A 20,872-nucleotide genomic window follows, 5' to 3' on the forward strand; every position below is an offset into this window, starting at 1 on the left:
AAAAACTGATAGGTGCTATGAAGGGGGGGTTTAAATGTATGTTATACTGTAGGGTGTGAGAAAGTGATGCCCCAAGGAAGTGACGTCTGAGCTGAGCAGTAAGAGACAAACAAACCAGTTCCACTAGAGCCTTAAAGCGGAGACACGAGGAGAGAGGCCCAGGGAGAGGTCTGAGAAGTAGGCGGGGCCAGATGGCAGGGGCAGAGTGGGCTGCCGTTAAGAGGGGATGGGAAGTCCTCGAACAGTGAGGCGGGGGAGGGACGCGATCTGATGCAAGATCACGGCTGCTGGTGACCGGAGGACGACGGAAGGAAGCCACCTGTCTTCCAGGACAGGTGTTGGCAAACTTTTTCTGTAAAGGGCCAAATATTTTAGGCATTGTGGGCCAAGAGGCAAAATCATGGATTTTATGTAAGTAGTATAAAACAACACCCAAACCCCAAATTTTCATAAAAGTTGCATGACAAAATTCAAAATATACTGCTGCTACTACTACTACTAAAGTATAATTTAAAAAATGCAGGTTGACTAGTGACAAGAATAGAATTTTTGGGGGGGGGGATAATAAGGTGTTTAATCGGTGTTCTGCCATTACCATAAAAGTGGCCACAGATAATATGCAAATGAATGAGCATGGCTGAAGTCTACTAAAACTTTATTGATGAACTGAAATTTGAATTTCATACAACTTCATATGTCATGAAACATTATTTTTTCTTTGTTTTCTTTCAACCGTTGGACAATGTGAAAACCATTCTGAGTCTGCAGGGGGCACAGAAACTGCACCACGGGCTCCATTCGGGCTGCCCGTCTCCGATGGAGAAGGGCCCGCGTTTGGGGCGTGTCCAGCTGTTGGCTTACGAGTCCGTTCATTTGGGGCAGATCACTCCAGGGTGACGCTAGGGATTTCTTGTTGCCTCCCAGCAAAAGGCTTATGATATAAGGTCATTCTATTAGAGATAGGTTTGATCCATTTTATAGTATTATTATTGTTATTATTAATTCTCACCCAAGGACCTTTTTTTCCTATTGTTTTTAGAGAGAGGGGTCGGGGGAGAGAGAGAGAGAAACATCAATGCAAGAGAGAAACATCGATAGATTGCCTCCCAAACTCTCTCCAAATGGAACTGGACCCACAACCTAGGCATGTGCCCTGACCAGGAATCGAACCCATAACCTTTTGGTTCATAGGACGACACTCCAACTAACAGATCCACATGGATGAGGGCAGCTTGATCTATTTTAAAGCCACATTTTCCCTTTGTAATTAGAAGTAATTGTGGGTGATACTTGGAATTCTGTGAATATACTATTCCCCTAAAACTTTTCATTAAGTGGTTCTAGCTTTTATAGATGACCCTTGCTTGAGTTAATCATTATACTGGAAGTTACAAAATGATTTTGATATGATTTTTAATGTTTGCCCAGTATACCATTTGTAGATTACATAATCATTTATTTATTGAATTGTCTGGTATTAAAAATTTAGATTTTCGTTTCTTTTTTGTTTGCTCTTACAAAATAATGCTCTTATTAATATCTTATAGCTAACTATTTACATGCATTTATAATTAGTTACTTAAGGAAAATTACTTAAGTGAAACTGGGTCATGGAGCACACCCATTTTTTAAAGGGATTTGATCTAAGTTAACAAATGGTGTTTGAGGGAATTAGACCAATTTTTGCTCCCATTAAGGGTGCTTGGTTCCTGGTACTCCAGCCAACATTTAAAAAGTACTATCACCAAACTAATAGAGGAAAATGATTTCTCATTATTTTAACTCATGTACATTCAATTGTGGTGAGGTGGAAACATTTGTATTTCTTCCACCTCTTCACATCCTGTGCCTGATTTTCTATTCATCCTTTCTGCATTAATCTGTAAGAGCTCTTTATGCAGTAAGGGTGCTAATTCTCTGCCTTAAATATGCACTGTAAATATTTTTCCAAGGTTGTAGAAAAAGATATTTTTTTAAATATTAAAATTTACATGGCTATTTTTATCCTAAATAGATCTGTTCCTCCATGAGAAAGATGGCAAAAAAAAAAAAAAAGGAATGGGGAGGGAATGCTAAAAATAATCAAATGTATAATTATTTATATTTACTTAAACACCTTTCAAAAAAAAGAATTCTCTAATGAAACAAAAAATTTTATCAGAACTAAAAATTCTTTTCTGATTTTTCCTATTTATTACATATATTATATAGCCAATTTCACTGTGTTTTAAATCCATCATTCCATGTCTACTGTTCATAGTCAGCACAATTACAAATGTAATTTTTAATTACCACTATGGCATAATGCACTTTTTAATTAACAACATGACATAACACATGTAACTTTGTGGTCATAAACCACTTAGGATCTAATTCTTTCACTAGAATGCTGTGTTTTGCTGGGTATAAAGTGCTCCCTGTATAATGCACACCCACATTTTTGTGTGCATTATACAGGGATTATTACACTCATTATTACACCCATGGTGTGCAACCATTATGCCCAGGTATCACGTGCATCCTTATTTTTACCTCAAAAATTTGGGCAATAAAGTGCGCACTATACACGGCAAAATACGGTGAGTGGCATTGCTGTGCACATCCTTGGAAAACTTCCTTTTGGTTCCTTTAGAGTTAATTACGAAGTCGGTCTCAAAACTGAAATTACTGGATTACCAGGGGAAAAAGTATGATACGCTTGGGTCCGTTGTTTTCTGCCGGAGAACACTCCGGAAAGACCCATTCAGCATTGAGGCCCAGGTATTTCTGTGTCGCCAGCCATGTTTTAAAAAGTGCTTATTTCCCCAAGTCCCCAATGATACGGGTTTTGATCAGTTTACTTATTCTGGCTCAGTGCATGGGTGTATCGTGGTGTTGGAAGCAACTGCAAGTTGCACTGCTTGGTGCTAGCAAGTCCATGTAAGACCCATGTGACACTATCACGTATGTTTATTTATAAACAACAGTCCACCTCCTTTATCCCTCCTGGGGTCAAGCTCAGCAGCGGAACTTCAATACTTACTCCTACTCTCTCTGTGCGCTGGTCAGAGAGCTTTCAGATGGAATTCACCTTATGTGCTTTCATTCCGCCCCCTTCAAGGGCCAGGACCAAGTTTCAGGAGGGTCTAGGTCCGTGGCGCTTCAGATACCATCTGCATGCAAAGGTGATGCCACAGGGGTGACAGCCCACGCACACTCGCACTCTCACCGTGGCCCGTGGCCCTGCGCCGGGGCCTCAGGCCCTCCCTCCATAACCAGTCCTCCCCGGGGTGGCGTCACCCGCACACCCGAGGAGAGGCGTGCATGGCCGGGAAGGATGGCAGGTGAGGTTCGATTCCTGGGCCCGGCTGACTTGGCTCCCCTCACCCCTATCAGCCCTGCCTCTGCGCACCCCGTTGCCAAGGCAGCCGAATCTCTCATCTCCCACTGAAAACAGGAGACCTCTCTATCTGACGCGCAACATCCTGCAATGCACACAATAGCCTCACACAACAAAAATGATCCGGCCCCCCACGTCAGCGGTGCCAAGGTTGAGAATTTCTGTTTGGAAAGCAAACCACCACCCTCCGTGCCTCTCCTTCTAAGTGCAAACCCAGCCATTAATCCGAGAGAGGGAGTATCCGGCAACACGAACTGAAATGGACTGAATTCAATCTGCTGCAGATAGAGACATTTCATTTAGAGATTTATATTTCATTGTGGCGTTTCGTGTGACACTTCTCTGACTGGGGCCCAGCACCGGGCAACTGAAGCCCAAGCTATCGTTATCGCCATCCAATTACACACTGGAACTTGACTTTGCCGCACGCCTCATTGGCTGTGCACTTCGGCTGGGCCTCTCCCCGGAGGTTCCCAGGGAGATGGAAGGGTTGATTAGGGAGACTCAGGAAGCCTGTCTCCAGCAGCAGCAATTAGAAGAGGAATTATGTAGCCGTCTGTAGACAGACGACACTGAAGTTGAGGGTGGGAGCCGCCGAGGACGAGGGAGAGAGATAACTGGCCGGCCTCTCCCGGAACCAGACCCTGCAGCTGCTGCAGCCAGCAGCCTGAGATGCCACCAGTCACAGGGGAGCTAGGTGGTGGCTGCTGCTGAACATTTAAAACCTCCTGCTCAAGTGTATTCAAAGTAGCTTCTGCTGGGCAGTAAAGGAGATAGGAAAACAGGTCTTACCGGGGGTGCTGATGGTGGGGGAGGGGGAGGAGCCCCCAGAGGTGGGGGAGGTGGAGGCAGAGGAGGAGGTGGTGGCGGCGGTGGCACCGGCATGTGTCACAGCGATGGTGTCTCTTGCTTGAGAATGGTCCCCAGAGAATGGTGTCGGCTCTGAAAAGGAGAAGAGAAGGTTTTAAATGCGGATGCCTTTATTCACGCACAGGTAACACATGTCATGCAGACATATGGACATTATAGTTTCATTCATTTGTCCATTCCTTCCTTCATTCATTCATTGTTTCATTCATTCACTCAATAAATACCGAGTGTCCACTGTGAGGCAGACATGGTGCCAAGGGCTGGAGACTGAAAGAGCAGCCAGAGTTTGGAGAGAACTGGGTGGCGAAACTGATAAAATGTGGCTATTTATGTATCAAAATTAATAGAAACATAAATAGCAACACCTCATTCCATGATTTTTCCAAATAGCTGATTTCTACCTCCTTAGCATTACACTCTTAGTTTTATCATTTCTGTTGCAATTTAAAACATATTCGGTCCATACTCTGCTTTTCCCAAGCAGAGCAAACGGAACGGAAGTGAACCTTTTCTGCGTGCCGCAGGCTCCACGTGACTCGAGACGCCAGCCCCGAGCAAGGCTGACAAAGGTCCTTGGTCATTTTCCTGCTTCCTACCTTCAGCTCTTATTTTTCTTGCTGTCTCTCTGTGGCTTCGACGCAATCATTGGGGTGGGGGCATGACCCTTCTCTGCAAAAGCTTCCTATCTGGTTTGCTCCTGGGCACCATGCTGCCCAGACGGGTCTGTTTTGAACAGTTAATACTGTAGACACCTGAGTTCCAAATAAATATGGCATGTGTCTGCATGGTGTGTGTGTGTGTACATGTGCATGCATGTGTGTGCATGTGTGTGTGTCTTAGAATCCACACCAAGGCACACTGCAAAGGCTTAAAACCCACACTGGGGGCAAACCCCACAGTTTACAAGGAGGAGGAAAACCATGTGAGAATCTAAAATCACAGTTTAGGCAGAAGCAGAAATAGACACCCGACCTAGGCAGGGGTGAGTTTGTGTTTCTGCCATCTCGATAGTGACTGTTAGGTCAGAACAAGGCCTGTGCCTGCTTCTTCAACTTTAAAATCCTCTAATAATTAACATGTATTATTCCATGTGAATGTTCACATCTGCTAGAAGCAAGAAGCAATGATGTAACATGGCACTTCATTCCAGACAGAGTCTACTATTTGGCTTATTTAATGCACTCTAGTTCTCACTGGCTGCTATGTGACAGGCTAATTTCATTAGTTTCCACAGCAATCATCTAAGATCAGTACTTCTTTGTTTTCAGCAGAGTTAAGAATCCCCTACAATTGTACAAAAATTATAAATGGTATAAAATATATGTATAAGTTCAACTTTTGAAGCCCTGGCTGGCGTAGCTCAGTGGATTGAGCACGGGCTGAGAACCAAAGTGTCGCAGGTTCGATTCCCAGTCAGGGTACATGCCTGGGTTGCAGGCCATGACCTCCAGCAACCACACACTGATGTTTCTCTCTCTCTCTCTCTCTCTCTCCCTCCCTTCCCTCTCTAAAAATAAATAAATAAAATCTTTAAAAAAGAGTTCAACTTTTGGTGGAAAGAGTCCTTGATCGTTTTCGCAAGAGTCCCATAGAGGTACATGAACTGATCATTGTAAGAGAGCATGCTTTTCTTAGGAAGTAACCCTCAAAAATTACCAAAGCCTCATAATTACTGCATCATTGCTCCTTCCCTTGCTGGTAAAACGAGAACAGAAAGACTGAGAAAATAATAATGCTCATCAGAGTCCACAGTATAAAACTACAGAACAACTGGGCAGAGATGCAGAAGGTAGTACAGTAGATACTTCTCCCTGGTCACGTCAGTGGTTACAAGATCTAATACACTCAATAACAGGGTGGACAAAGCTGGCATTTCATTGGCTGAAGGCCAAAGCAAGTTGGAGGTGAGCCCACAATTTAGTTGGAACAAATATAAACAATCAGTTAATTATATTTTAGTACTTTATTTCATAGCAGGTGCTGGTTGATCCTTAGTTCAGTAGCAAAAATAATTACAGTCCGCAATGTATAGTAAGGATTAAAGGGTTGGCTGAAGTGTTAATAGAATGAGAGAAAATATGCATGGAGGTCTCATTACATGAGGATTTCATCTGTTAGCCAAGACAGATGAGAGGAGACAGACCTGCTTTTCTTGGTGAGGAACTGGAAAAGGATTAAAAGAGTAGCTTGAAAAACTTAAATGTTTCTAACTTAAGGGTTTCACCATTTATCAAGGGAAAAATGATCATAAAGTCCTGGTTGGGTGGATCAATTGTTTGGAGCATTGTCCTGTACACCGAAAGGTTAAGGGTTCAATCCTTTGTCAGGACACGTGGCTAGATTGTGGGTTCGATCCCCGGTCGGGGCACATACAGGAGGCAACCGATGGATGTTTCTCTCTCTCGCCCTTCCTCTCTATCTAAAATTAATAAACATATCCGTGGGTGAGGGTTTTAGAACATGACCATAGGAAGTAACCTTATGGAGAACTGTGGCAGGGGTATTCATGTAACCCCTCAGCACACAGGGAGGTAATATTCCCCAGCTGCCTCTGCAGTTAGTTGGGATCATGTGACTGAGCTCTGGCCAATGGAAAGAAGGCAGAAGTGATGTCTTCCACCTGTAGGCTGGCCCATAAAGACCTACCCACAACACACTTCTGTCTCCTCCCCCATCCACTGCCTGGGCGCCCAGGTCCTAGGAGTGGGCGGAGCCAGAAGATGTGAGAGTCTGGGCTCCGGACTCACTTTTTTAAGGCCATCTACCAAACATCTGATTGGATGTTAAATACCTGAAAAATAAAGTTCTACTGTGTTAAGCCACAAACAGTTTGGAGGTAATTTGTTACATTCAATCCCTTTTAACCTACCTGACACAGGAACTAAACAGAATACAGCCAATGTCCTCATTTGAGGTAGCTATGTTTTATAAAGTGGCCACGAACGCTGAGTTATTAGGAGACCCTGAACCATTGCTCCTAGGAGATGTACAGCGTTAGGTTCCCATGAACATTTAGTTATGAGATTGTTGTCACCCCGTTAACACATACTCTTGTTTTACGTGTGTTTTTGCTTAAAGACACCTTATGTGTATATATTACTGACACATTAACACTGAACCCACGCCAATAGTACTATACCTCGAGACGGAATGGAACTTATCTAATACGCACATCTTCTCCGTCAGGCACATCACAGCCTTCAAGAACACCAGCCTGAACTTGAATGTTGCACTTGGAGACAGCACAATCACCAACAATGGCACAACGTGTTGAAAAGCATGGCGCTAAACAGAAGGAGTCAAGGGCACTAGCGCCCACGCAGCATGGGAGCCGAAACCAGGAGGCAGAGTGTCCCTGTGTGGGACCTTGGCTGGGAGCATCTGCGCCGGGCCACCCAAGCTTCTCCCCACTTTGTCCGTGTCTTGGAATGGCCACAACAGGGCCTTTGAGTAGTGACTTCGGGGTTACATGTACAGTGCAGCGAGTGGGCGACTAGCAAACCGTGGAGTCCGTGAGTAAGGACTGACTGTGTAATTTTTGAACCCCCTCCACGGGCTCGGCACTGCTTCAGGTGCTTACAGTCCGTGGTTTTAGTCAATCCTGCCGACAGCTCTGTGGTCAGACACTGACCTGTGGCAGGTCACCAGCTTCTGCCTCACAGCGGTTATGCAGCTTCTACGATATTTTGTGAAGACTACCAGCCCTGGCCTTTCTGATCCCAACCCTCATTTCTTTGTTTCACTGACTCTCTGCTTCCATTGTGCAAAGATTTAAAGATATTTCCGGGACCCTCCAGGGAAAGGGACCTCATCTAGACAAGGACAGTTCTGCCGCTTGCTGCCCTCTGTTCTTCGTTAGCACCCTTGCTCCCCGCCTGGCTTATCCTCAGGAACCTGAGCACCATCAGGTACCCCTGGGCTTCTGTCTTGCTGAAACCACAGGAATGATGTTTCAAACTCTGAGATTAAAGGATATTTTTATATGCAGTTCTCGATGTCTGTGAAGGGTTCTTCCTGACAAGGGTAACAATTAAGCAATTGCTGAGAGGAGCATTTGTTAAAATCTGACAGTTGAGCAGAATGCAGAGCTCCAGGAGCTCTCCCATGCTTTGTGCTCTCCTGATACACAGAAAAGTGGTATTTTGCTCTGTCACGTATGGAAAGAGATGGATTGAAAAATCAACTCTCAAAGGCTTTCATATGGTCTCCTAATGCATGAAATAACTCTGAAAATCAGCGTGGAGATGCAGGTTAGATATTCGTGCACCGTCAGAGGCGGCAAGGGGGACAGCATGAAGACGGCTTCTCTGTGAGAGCCCGGAGACGGGACAGCGTCAGGCAGCCCTGGGCTCTCCCTCCGCCTCTGCTTTTTCCCAGCCGTGTGGCCTTGCTCAAGACACCTGACCTCGGTGGGTCTCATTCTCTTTATTTGCAAAGTAGCTGTAATGCTTAATTCTTAGTTTGCTATCAGGTTGAACACCAAGAGCCTCTATGGAGAAGAGAAATCAGGTCCCAACATGCAGCAGACACTTAGTGGGGAAGCTGTATTTATCACTGCCCCCACCCCCCACCGCCACCTCCGGGCCCACACTTCACTCTGATACCAGGCGGGGGAAGAGGAGTGCCCGTGAGAGGGGTGTAGTGTTAGGGAATGTCGGCATGCACTCGGACACCAGGAGGTGAGGAGCAATGAGTCGGTGTTTGGTAGCAGCCGTTGAGTTCTGCAGCAGGTAAGAAGGCGGCTCCAGCAGTCTGTCGGGGTTGGAAGCAGGGGCATGTCCGCAGAGATGAGGCCATGGGACAAGGCCCGCAGCACTGTGAATATGGGCGGGAGTGAGGGGGAAGGGGCTGGAATCACCCAGCGGCTTCAGTGACACCGAACTCCTCTGCAAGTGTCCCCTTCCCTGGGTAGGTGTGGACATCTGTCTTACTGATGTCACCCAGCATCTTTTGCACACTTTTCCTGGGCCTGAAGAACTTCTCACTAGTCCTGCCTCCTCCACCCAGAAACCAGGATCTCCTTTTCCCAGCATCCCTTGCAGGTGAGGATGTGACTTGGGATCATGGACTCAGAGGTGCCAGGGGATGGACAGGGCCTGGGCTGGTGGCGGGAGGCTCCCCGCTCCCCCCACCCCCGCTCTGGCTGAGACTGACAACCAGAGGGAATGTGAGCCGAGGACCGACCAGATTGTCCCGTTTCCCCCCAAAGCCTCCAGATCCAGATTTCCACATGAAACTCTGTTGGGAAAGGTGGGTGCCTAGTTCAAAAGCATTCTGAAGAAAAAACAACCAGTATGGTGCCGGCTGGATGCTGGCAGTGTTGAGGGGAACACTATGTAAAGTATACGGTTGTCTAACCACTGAGCCGTATACTTGAAACCAATACAAAATAAAATGGAAAATAAACTGTAAAGAAAAGAGAGTGGACCAACTGAACATGTGTGCAGGTCACACAGAATCCCACAGGCTGCCACAGAGCAAGTTCTTTACCAGGAGCTGGTGGGGGAGGGTGGAAGGGAGGGGAGCTCATGGCTATTGGCGGTAGGTGATGGACTCTCCCTCCTCCCCTCTGCTCCGCTTCCTTCCCCACCTGATTGGCTTGTCTATGCCCATTCCGTGACAGACGGGGCTGGGCTTGCCTGGTTTGTTGGTATAGAAAGTTACATCGGTATATACAGCAACTGGGCTGTGGGAGTTACTGCAGAGAGAAGTAACTCAGAGTAAGCACTTTTACCTACTAGTTGTTCTTCTCCTACTTCCCCCGCAAGAGTAGTTTGTCACATTACAGCTGTTCCCAAGCAGAAAATGTGCCTATTTAAGAAATATGAGCAAGAAGGATTACTGCCGCTATTGGGCAATGGCATCTTTTGCTGGTTCTAAAAATTCATTTCAGTAGGAACCTGGAAATAAGGTTCTCCACAAGCGCTCATAACTTTCCCCGTGTTTACACTGTCCCACGGAGTCTCTTGTTTCTTTGGCTATGAAATCAGGGAAAAGAGCAGAGATTTCTCACCTCCGGGCTAGAGAGGTAAAGGAGCCCCGGGGGGTGGCCCATCCCTCACTTTGAGGTCTCAGCGGGTCCCGTCACCCACGCATGCAGCATTTATTGATCAAAGGACCCTGCAGCCAGGAGCTCAACCCACAAGCCCAGGGGCATAGAAGGAAAAAGTTCTGAAAAAGCATGCAGCAGAGTTGCCAAGGCTATAAGTAAAATGATAAAGAATTTTTTAAAAATCCCTTCTCTACAGGTGATGATGAAAATGACTTAGGAGAGTGGTCACTTCCTGCGGTCACTTCCTCTTCATGTACGGAGCAGGGGCCGATGGGAATCCTCTGGGCTCAGCCCTCTCCTGGGACTTCCCGCCTGTAAGATCACCGGCCCGGGCCCACCTCTCCTGGCTAAGCCCTTGCTTTACAGGCTAAGGGGAAGTTGCTACTCCCACTCCCCTCCATGGTATAAAGTCCTGAAAATATTTAGCCTTTTAGGGAGGAGGGGGCATGTTGGCAGAAAAGCAAGGGACAGGGCAGAGGCGGAATGCAAAGCACAGGATAAAAAATCCTTGATGTTTTGTAAAATACGTCAGCTCAGACATAGCCCTTAGTGTGCATGTATCAGGCCCTGATGCTGGAGTTTTCCATAAGCTTCCAGCACTCTGACTGGACAGATACTATTATTATATCCATTCTCCAGATGAGAAAACTGAGGCACAGAGAGGTTCAGAAAGTTACCCTGAGTTAGCCAGCAGACCAGTGGAGGAGCTGGCACTCAAATGTAGGTTCTGATTCCCTTGGTCTGGGGTGGGGCCTGAGATTCTGCATTCCTAACGAGCGTCCTGGGCGAGGGCTGGCTTTGAACAGCTCTCGAAAGTAGAAGCATGTAAGAAAGACTGAGTCTCCACCCTGCACCTGAATCAGAATCTTTTTTTTTTTTTTTGCAGGGAAGAGGATTTGGGATTTATTGAGGTCACAAGCACCCCTGCCTCTCATATTCACCCTGCCTGAGCCATGCACGGCCACCCCTGTGCAGTCGGGGTGGGGAGTGAGCAGAGTCCGGGGTCCATGAGGCAGTTCCATGAAAAGACCTCCAAGGACTTCTACCGAGGCGCACCCCCACCCCGCCATGATGTATCCACTGCCATCAGATGCTAAGAATGTGACCACGTTTGCCACATCCTCAGGGTTCCACGAATATCCCATGAAACAGAATCGTGAGGAGTATCTTATCAACGTGTGATATTTGTGCCCCCTCAAGTTTGAAAAGACCTGTTCTAGAATGTACCTGGTGATGAAACCCTGCCGCATGAGGTCCTTTACCAAAAAGGCCCTGTTTCTGTAGACTCATTTAATTCCAGCAGACTGGTTCCATGAACTTGGCATCGGTACTTAGGATTGGAACTGGCCCACGAAAGTGAAAGAGAAACCAACCTGAATGTTCATTCACCTCCCACGGAGGTGGCATGAAGAATTTCTGACAACTGAGAAACACCAGCCCCACCAATGGCTGCTGAACCTGAATCTGCTCAGCTCTAACCGGATATTAAAGTTAATTAGCTGCTGAAATGCCTCCAGCATTGTCTGTGTGAGTTCTGAAACGAAGACACACTTTAACCACAATCCAGTGTGAAACCTAGCAAGTCACACCTACAATGAACTCATACATTGCTTTTCTAAATGAGATTCTTCTTGAAACACAAATCTGTTCTCAGGTTATTCATTGAATTCATTATAATATTTGCACAGTATTTGGCGAAGGGAAAATGGGAGCTATTGGTAATATTTATCATCGGCTCAGGTGTTTATATTACAACTAAACGCCATGAAAATTTTGTGTGTGGATCCCAAGGGCAAAAGGAGAAAATGTTGATTTCCTGTCTTTTAATTTTTTCTGCTGCCTTTGAATTCGCTAAAATAAGAACTAGGCTTATTAAAAATACATGATATTAATCACACATTTATAAGTAAGCTTCATTTTACATAACAGCCACGCTTCTGAAAAATGGCATCTCTAATTTTAGGAAGTCGAGGCATGCTTTGAGTATACAAAAGAAGTTTATTATTCAACAATAACCCACAATCAATGTGACAAAAATGAGTCATTTTACAAAATAAAGTACCATCTCCTTATCTTGCGACGTTAGATTTTATGCAAAGGGCCATGCTTTGCTCTCTAAGGTTAAGGTGGTGACTTTCCACTTGGGATTGCAACTATTTCTGAAAACGCTGTTCTGGGCATCACTGAGGAAAAAGTGTGCAGACCAGAGGTGGCAGAGGGTACAAGTCTATGAGATAAACGCTTATTTCTGAGACTTCACGTGGGTTTATGTATGTTCACCGTACTCCTACAGCTGCAGCATGGGCCGGACAAGGGCCAAGCAGGGTCTGGCACCTTCCGTCCCTCACGCAGTTCGAAGTTCTGCTAGAACCTCAAACTGTCGGGGGGGGGGGGGGGCAAGCAGCACCAGGGTGTTACCAGACCTCGGATCAGCACCCTCAGTGCTTGGGTTTGGCAAAGAAAAAACTCACAGCCATGAAACTCAGATGATAAGAGAACATTTATTTAGAAAGTCACCGAGGGAGACAAGGTGAGCCAGCTGGGCTGCGTGGGCTCAGGGGACCAGTTACAGTGACAAGGGAAAAAAAAAAAGGAGGAGGGGGCCTTTGGCACTCAGGAAAAAGAGAGGCAGAGAGAAGGTTTCTGGGCCTGGCACTGAAACACAACGGAGGCCTAGATGTCCTCCCTAGTTGGACCCAAACTCTGACTGTGGTCAGCAGACCCGAGGCTTTGTTCCTAAGATCACTCGGCGTGGTTCAGAACCCCTTTGTCTTGAGGGTTTTGTGCTTAAGGGATGGTTATGCGAGGGAGTGACATGAGGCTGTTCTCCAGCCCCCATTCCTCCTCTAAAGGGGTCTACCACCTGACTAGCGACATGCCAGGGGAAGGGATGTCAGGGGAGGGTCTGAACCACATGACCAGCAACATGAAAGGTCAGGGCGTCTAAGCCCCATGACCAGTGACATGAGAGGGGAGGAAAGGCCACCCCGGTGGGGCAAAGTCTTGTGTCCTCAGTTTTGCCCGTTGCTAGGTGCCCTCGGCTTTCCTCCCTGGTGACCTTCTGTACCTGGCTTATCATTCTCACTCTGCTCACGTCTAACCGCCTACTCTATCAAAACCACCTGCCGCAAGGAGCCACCCACCTCTCTGCCACAAGGCAGACTCCTTCCTGTGACACCTAGTGCAATTCCCTGGCAGCCACACCTGGTCAACTGGCCAGAGGTCTCACCTCTCAGACGACAGGGCATCACTCCCCAGTGTCACATCTTGCAAGGCTCTTTACCGAGCCGAGTTCTAATCATATCCTCCACTCTGTCCCATGTGTCCTATCCTTTGCACACATCACAGTTCCTTACATACTTCTCCTTTATGGCTCCGTGTCTTTGTCTGTGTCATTCAGGCTGCATGCGATGGCCTTCTCCACCTGGAACATTCCTCCTAGTCCTCTCCGACACACTCAGGCACCAGCTTCTCTGCACAGACTCCTCCTCCCTTGGCACAGACGCCGAATCCGTAGTACTTTGTTCCCAGTTTTATTACAGCACTAGGCGCTCCGGCAATTTTCTTTCCACGTGCCTGTGTGTCTCCCGCCACTCAACCACAGTCTACTGAATGATTCACAGGGAGAGACTATGTCTTAGGTATCTTGGTATCACCAAGGTCAAAGGTAATGCCGAGCACCATTGCCTTGGTATTGCTATGGGAACAAAGAGAAAACATATACAGGGTCTGGCATAAATAGTGCCCCATTTTTATTACAAAATCATAAGCATGTGATTCTGTGACATAAGAATATCACAGCCGAGCGTACCACGTGACATTTTAGCTGAAATAGTCAAATTGCTATCCATCTCGTGGGAGACATCCCCATACCCTACCAACTGCACTCAAGCAAGCCTGACTTCTGCCGGAGCCTGTACATCAGGGATCATCAGGCCAACCACTCAAGCAAAAGAAGGAGACATACCTCAGCAGCAGAACATGAGGTAAGTTCTGGGTGAGTCTGCAGATGAAATAGTCTTAATGATTATTAAAGAAAAATAGTACAAGCTGAAATAAGAAGGGAAGAGAAGTACAGGAGAAATTCCGGTCCAACAGTAGACCTCATTATCAGTGTGGGAATGGACTCTGGGTGTTGGGGGCCTCAAAATGTACAGCGCTCACTGGAGAAGCTTTACCTGTTAGAAACGATGGAATAGAAGAGAAACTATTGTAACTGGCCAGCTGGGAGAACTGGTCTCCAATTCTCACTTGAATGCCCATCTACTTCTCCATTTACAAAAAGGTACAGAATTTTCCTTCTTTCCCAATTTGCATGAATGTGGGGACCAAAAGCAGACAGCTTTGAGATAAGGATTAAAGAAATGAAGAAGAATAAATGATCCAATCCAAAAAGTGAAGTTCTTTCAAATGCAATTTTCTTAATTAAAGATACGGTGGCTTCTTGGAAATGAGAAAGAAAGCACGTCTTAAAGGGCAGCAGAGGGGAGTCTTTTTAGTCTTTTAAATTAGAAAACACATTTCAAAGTAAAGCCGAGTTCAAGGGCTTCTGCTTTGCAGATGGTGGGGTGAAAATATCTCTGTTCTCTCTTTTTTTGGAAACCATTTCAAGATAATAAGGAAAGGGAAACTCAGAAATGGAAATTCATTTTGAGATAAAAACTAGATTTCTATAATCTTGAACAAAGAGGCTATAAATACCTGAATTAAAGAATACCTAGAAAAGAAAGATAATGAAAACATCACAAACCAGAATGTATGGAAACAGGTAAAGCGTGATTCAGAGCGAAAGTCATAGCTATACAAAATTATGTTTCTACAACAAAGAATTCAAAACTCAAGAAGTATAAAACAATATCATAAAACTAAAGAAGCAGAAGAAAGGCATTAGCATTTAATGATGAAGTGAAAGAACAGATGGTTGGAAATTAGAAACTGTGGTTGGACAGACAGGAGCAGAGCAAGGACTTGGACCCAGGGACAGGAGGTCACCAGAGCAGAATCCCCAGGTACCTCACAACACACAAAACTGGGAACACAAGGGCCTTGCCCCCAGGGTGCCCTTTCCTTCCCTAGCACATCACTGGCCATGCAGTTTAGACTCCTGACCTTTCATATCACTGGTCACGTGATTCATGACCTTTCCTCCCCTGGCATGTTGCTAATCATGCAGGTTAGGCACCCTTAGATGGGGAATGAACAAGGAGGCCACAGCATAACCCTTAAGCATTGAGCCCCCAGGGCAATGAGGTTTTGACCTGCATCAAATACATCCAGGCCTCAGCTCCGGGCTCGGAAAGGCAGCAAAACCAGACAAGAGACACCACGGCTGACATCAGGACCAGCCGCACTGACTAATGACCCCCTGCCCTGGTCTCAACCAATCAGTGGAGACCGAGGCCCTGAGAGAATACACCTGGAACACTGATGAACATTCCACTGGGATTGTTCACTGGCATCTCCCCTGAAATCCCCGCCTTTGGAGAGAGATAAAAGCCTTCAAGCCTAGGAACCCAGTGTGGCTCTCTCTAGGGCGCACACCAGTGCCTTGCCCCACCACCTTCCCCCAGGCAAGCTCTCCTGGCCTCTCTCTTCCTCCGAAATTCCCAGGGAGTTTTAAATGTTTTATTGCCTCTGTAACTTGTGTCCTCAGCCCATTTCTTCTACAGCTCATTTTTGCCTCTTTGACTTTTTAAATAAACTTTCTCTTATAGTTTGAGTGCTGGCTCTGAATTCTTCGTCAGCCAGGATGCAAGTGCCAGGGTTGCTGAGCCGAGGTCTAATCGCCTGTCACATTCTGCTGCTGTTTCACTGCCAATAAAATGAATAAATCCAAGAACGTATTCTTTGAAAAACAGGAAAAAAAATCTAAGTAATTATCTAACTGAATCAAAAATGAGGAAGAGAGAAAGAGAAAGCATAGAACATACAAAATAAGGCATGAGAACGGGAAAATAAATGATAGTAATGGAAGACATGAAAAAATTTCGCTTAAATCTGGACAAAGAAATTGGAAATCCTGGATCAAAATGGATAACCGTCTAGGAAAATATGAATTATTAAGCTGGCCAAGACATGGAGAAATCTAAACAGAAGAAAAAGTGGAAGTTTCAGAGATAAACCCCTAAAAAGCATGAAGGCCAGACAGGCTGAATTCTACCCATCTTCTAAGGAGCAGTTAATTACCATGTAGCAGTCAGACCCAAACTTGAGAAAAATAGAACAAACGAAACTACTGACCAATCTCATTTATGAATATTGAGGGAAAAAACAATTAGTACAAGTAAACAGAATTCAGCAACCCATTAAAAATAATACATATCAGCCAAGTAGCAATTAAATGCAAGGATGTGTCAATGCTAGGAAATCTACTGATTGAATTCACCATATTACAAGCTCAAAAGAATAAAAGCATAAGATCCTCTCCTCAAAATACATCATGGTAAATGAGGAAAGAATAAATTCCAATTAAAGTCAGGTGCAAGACAAGAATGTGCCCATTGCCACTACTGTTTATCAGTATCCTAAAGGTGGCAGTCCTTTTAATTTGGTAAGAGAAAGAAATAAAATACGCAATACTTGGAAAGGAGGTTCAATGATCATTCCTTTTTCAAGACGATGTGGCAATGCCCATGGAAAACCTGAGAGAATCAACAGAAAAGTTATTTCAAACAATGAGAGAATTTGAAAAGGTGGCTCTTCAAAGCTAATAAACAAAATTCAGAAGTATTCCTGCATATGAACAATTAGAAAATATAATGAAGAACCAATTATATTTACAATAGCGACTTGTTAAAAACCTACCGAAGCATAAATTTAACAAAATGTGAAAAGACTGATGTGAATGAACTTTAAAACATTACTGAGATACAGTGAAGACATTGAAAACTGTATTTTATTCTTAGAAAAACTAAATATCATACAAATACTCATGTTCCTTATATTTGTACATTTAATGTGATCACAATGAAAATAGCTTTTTAAAAAAGAACTAGACAAGGTGATTTTACAGTTTACATGGAAAACTAAAATCACTGGATATTAAATAAATTATAAAGCCACATTTATTTAAAAAATTTGGTACCATTATATGGAGAAGTAGTGAGGCGAATGGAACAAAGAGTTTCGAAATTGACCTAATTTTTGGAAAATCTGGGTATGATAAAAGGAAAAATGCTGCATATAAGTGGGAAAAAGATAAGCTATTAATTAAGTTATTGAGAAAATTAGTAGCAATCTAGGGAAAAAGTTAGATAACCATGCAAGGATCTCATGTCTTACATTAAAATATATTCCAAAGGGATAAAAATTGTAATTTCTTAAAAAAGGACATGAAAATCATACAGAACAAAATATAGGAGTATTTTTTTGAAGTTCTCAAAGTCAGAAAAGTTTTTTCTAAAAGCTGTAAAGGAAAAGGTTTCTGCAAAAACGAGCACATACATGCAGACATAAAACCACAATAAACAAAGCCAAAAGCCGTGCCACAAATCGGAGGAAAATCACATTAACAGAGAAAGTCCTATCACAAACCAGGGGAAAACGACAGCACAGTAAACACTCCAGCAAAACGGCCCTTTCCCTTCACTGCCTGTTGAAGTTGCTCCCACAAAGCCACGATGGCGATCAGTCACACGGCAGAGGCAGAAGGACGAACCAGGGGCAGGCAGCTCACCGAGGAGGCAGCACAAGCGGCATTTCGACCTTATTCCGAATGAGAAGATGCGCGTGAGAACCCGTTCTCACTTAGACGGGCCGAGGTCGAGATTTGACCAAGGCGTGGTGGAGAGAGGGTGGGGGCGGTGGTGGGGGGCAAGCAGACCCTCGTGTTACTGGTGGAAATACAAATTAACATTATTTTCTGTAAAGGCCGATGAGCAAGTGTATCAAAAATTAAAAATACACCTTTTAATTCCAGGAATTTATCTCACTGATACCGCCATGGGAAATAATGTGTATTGCAGCATTCTTTTTAATAGCAAAAGCCTGGAAATAACCTATGTAGCCATTGGCTGGGAACGGGTTACTAAATTACAGTCCCTGCCTTTCCTCGGCACACCAGGTGGCCGTTGGAAAGAACATGGCCGTCCTGCCACGTGCCACTGTGGAGGGGTCTCCAGGTCACGTCCAGTGAAAAAAAGCCGGCAGCAGAAAGGTGCATATTGAGTGGGCATGCCATTACTTGTGTTGTGTGTGTGTGTGCCTATAAGCACACCTGTAACATATATAAGATACAGGTACACATACATGCTTGTGTGTCTACGTGCTTGAGACATCCCTGGAGGAATGGATAACAAGAAGGCCTGAGACTGGGGTATGAGAAAGACTGGCATATCGTTTTACGCGTTTGAGGTGTGCCTGCATTATTACCTGTTTGAAAAACTAATTTAAAAAAAATGAAAGTTCAGGGTTGCCTTCTAGGGACTATTGTGAAGCAATGTTTTTAAAAATGCATTGCACGATATGAAGTATGAGACCTCTCCACATCTAGAAGGTAAATACAAATGAATAAAGAAAAATACAACTTCGTCTCAACCATTTTCTCAGTGGCCAGCGGCTGAGCCCGCAAAGATCAGTCCTGAGGGCTGACCCCGGGCCTCCCTGGGCTGGCCCTGCACTCGGACTTCCAGGACGGCTGACCATCACCCCCACAGCCACCCACGAGTGTCCGAGGTGACTGACCCAGGAGCTTGGAAAATAGCCAAGGGCAGAATGCTAGCCTTCTGTTCACACCAGCCCACAACTCGGAAGGTCTGATCCTCTCCTAACATGTGGCTGTTAGCACGCAGCGAGGAACAGTGTTAGTGCCGGCCTGTCCGTGAGGCATGAACCATCTGTGAGCTGGCTCCAGCTGCCACCGATCCCTGTTGGTCTGCAGGTGAATCTCTAAAACCCTAGGCAGTGCACATTTGGGTAGGGAAAAATAAAAGAGTCCTGCAAAAGCTGTTAAAATGGGGGGAAATTCATGTTCAATTCGGGGAAAGATGTTCGCCTGCTTGTCTTGTTTGGGGCAGTTACATCACCTATTTCCGAAGCTGCGTCGTTTGCTGGAGAGCAGCACGACTGAAGAAAGATGTTTCATTTAAAAGTTTAAAAGGGTGCTAGAGAAAGCAACGGCTTTAAGCAATACTACAGATTTAAAATCTATTTCTGTCGTTAAAAGGCAGTACAAAGCACACCCTTAGTCCTGTGGCTTGGTTCTAGCATATGAGGAAAAAATGTCCCCTGCTCTATTAGGGCAGCAGTAATTTATGTTAGTCACATGGCAAAGGGGCCAATGTCAATTTTTACTGTAAGTTTATTCCCTGGGTAAACACAATTGATGTTTTTTTTAAGATTTTATTTATTTATTTTTAGAGAGGGAAGAGAGGGAGAAAGAGAGAGAGAGAGAGAGAAACATCAATGTGTGGTTGCTGGGGGCCGTGGCCTGCAACCCAGGCATCTGCCCTGACTGGGAATCGAACCCGTGACACTTTGGTTTGCAGCCCGCGCTCAATCCACTGAGCTATGCCAGCCAGGGCTACAATTGATGTTTTAACACTGGCATACGCAGCTGGCAGAGGCTTTGTTGAAAGGTTCACCAACACATCGATAATTCACATATGCTAAGTGAATCACCTGTGCTAGGAACTTCGATTGTTGTTGACATAATTAGTTTTCATCCCCTGAAACAACTCTACATGACAGATGTTATTGTCCCCATTTCACAGATGAAGAAACAAAGGCTCAAAGATATACAGTCATCCGTCCAAGGTCAAACAGTTGGGACATCCCAGGACCGTACCCAGCCTCCGTGCACTGACCCCAAACCTGCATGCACTGTTCGCTGCTCCACCCAGCCTCTGATGAGCGAGTCGGACTGGACTGCACGTAGTCGGGGAGCGAATATTTGCTGCGTTTCTTCTCTGTGTTAGACGCGTTGCTAGTCATGCAGCAAAACCACACACAGGAATCGCACCGATCGATATACACTCATTGGATAAATAAATCTATAGACACACAGCTGCTACCCGCAAACGATAGGCTATGTTCTTACGTATGGAAAGTTTCTATGTGCCAGGCACTTTTCTAGGAAAAGGCAAATAGGGAAAAAGAAAAAGGTAACGATGAAGCCTACAGTATGTAAAAGGACAACATAGGTTCTGATATGTCAGTCACAATAGCTGTAAACATATTATTAAAGTCCCTTACTAAAAGACAGAAATAGGCAAACTGCTTTAAAAAATCAGCTCCGTCTTCTTCAGGAGAAACACGCTAAAACGAAAGGATGTTTAAAACTCTGAAAGGAAGGGACTGAAAGCCGTACCCGGGACAGACACGAAAACCCGGTGCAGACCCCTCCCCTCGCCCACCGCGGGTGGAAGGCAGGGGGCGAGGCCCCGTTGGAGAGTTCGGAAGTTCCTCGAGATGCTAAACAGTTCCCATCAGGCCCAGCGATTCCACTCCGAGAAATGAAGACGACTGCCCACACAAAAACTTACACGTGAGTGTTTATAGTAGCGTTGTTGCCGAGGGCCAAAATCTAGAAACCGCCCGATGTCCATCAGTGTAGGTGCGAATACACGAACTGG

General features: G+C 45.3%; 1 protein-coding gene across 1 annotated transcript in view; it reads right to left on the reverse strand.

Moving 5' to 3' along the window:
* The window catches only part of WIPF3 (WAS/WASL interacting protein family member 3), a 72,857-nt gene that overhangs the window by 44,678 nt on the left and 7,307 nt on the right, over nt 1–20,872 (reverse strand). Inside the window, exon 2 of the mRNA XM_045827180.1 lies at nt 4,172–4,321. Coding sequence (XP_045683136.1) covers nt 4,172–4,264 — 93 coding nt within the window. The 5' untranslated portion in view covers nt 4,265–4,321. The remainder of the gene's footprint in view (nt 1–4,171; nt 4,322–20,872) is intronic.

The sequence above is a fragment of the Phyllostomus hastatus genome, unplaced genomic scaffold, assembly GCF_019186645.2.
Source record: "Phyllostomus hastatus isolate PE091 unplaced genomic scaffold, TTU_PhHast_1.1 phas_scaffold_78, whole genome shotgun sequence".
In the NCBI taxonomy this organism is placed as follows: Eukaryota; Metazoa; Chordata; class Mammalia; order Chiroptera; family Phyllostomidae; genus Phyllostomus; species Phyllostomus hastatus.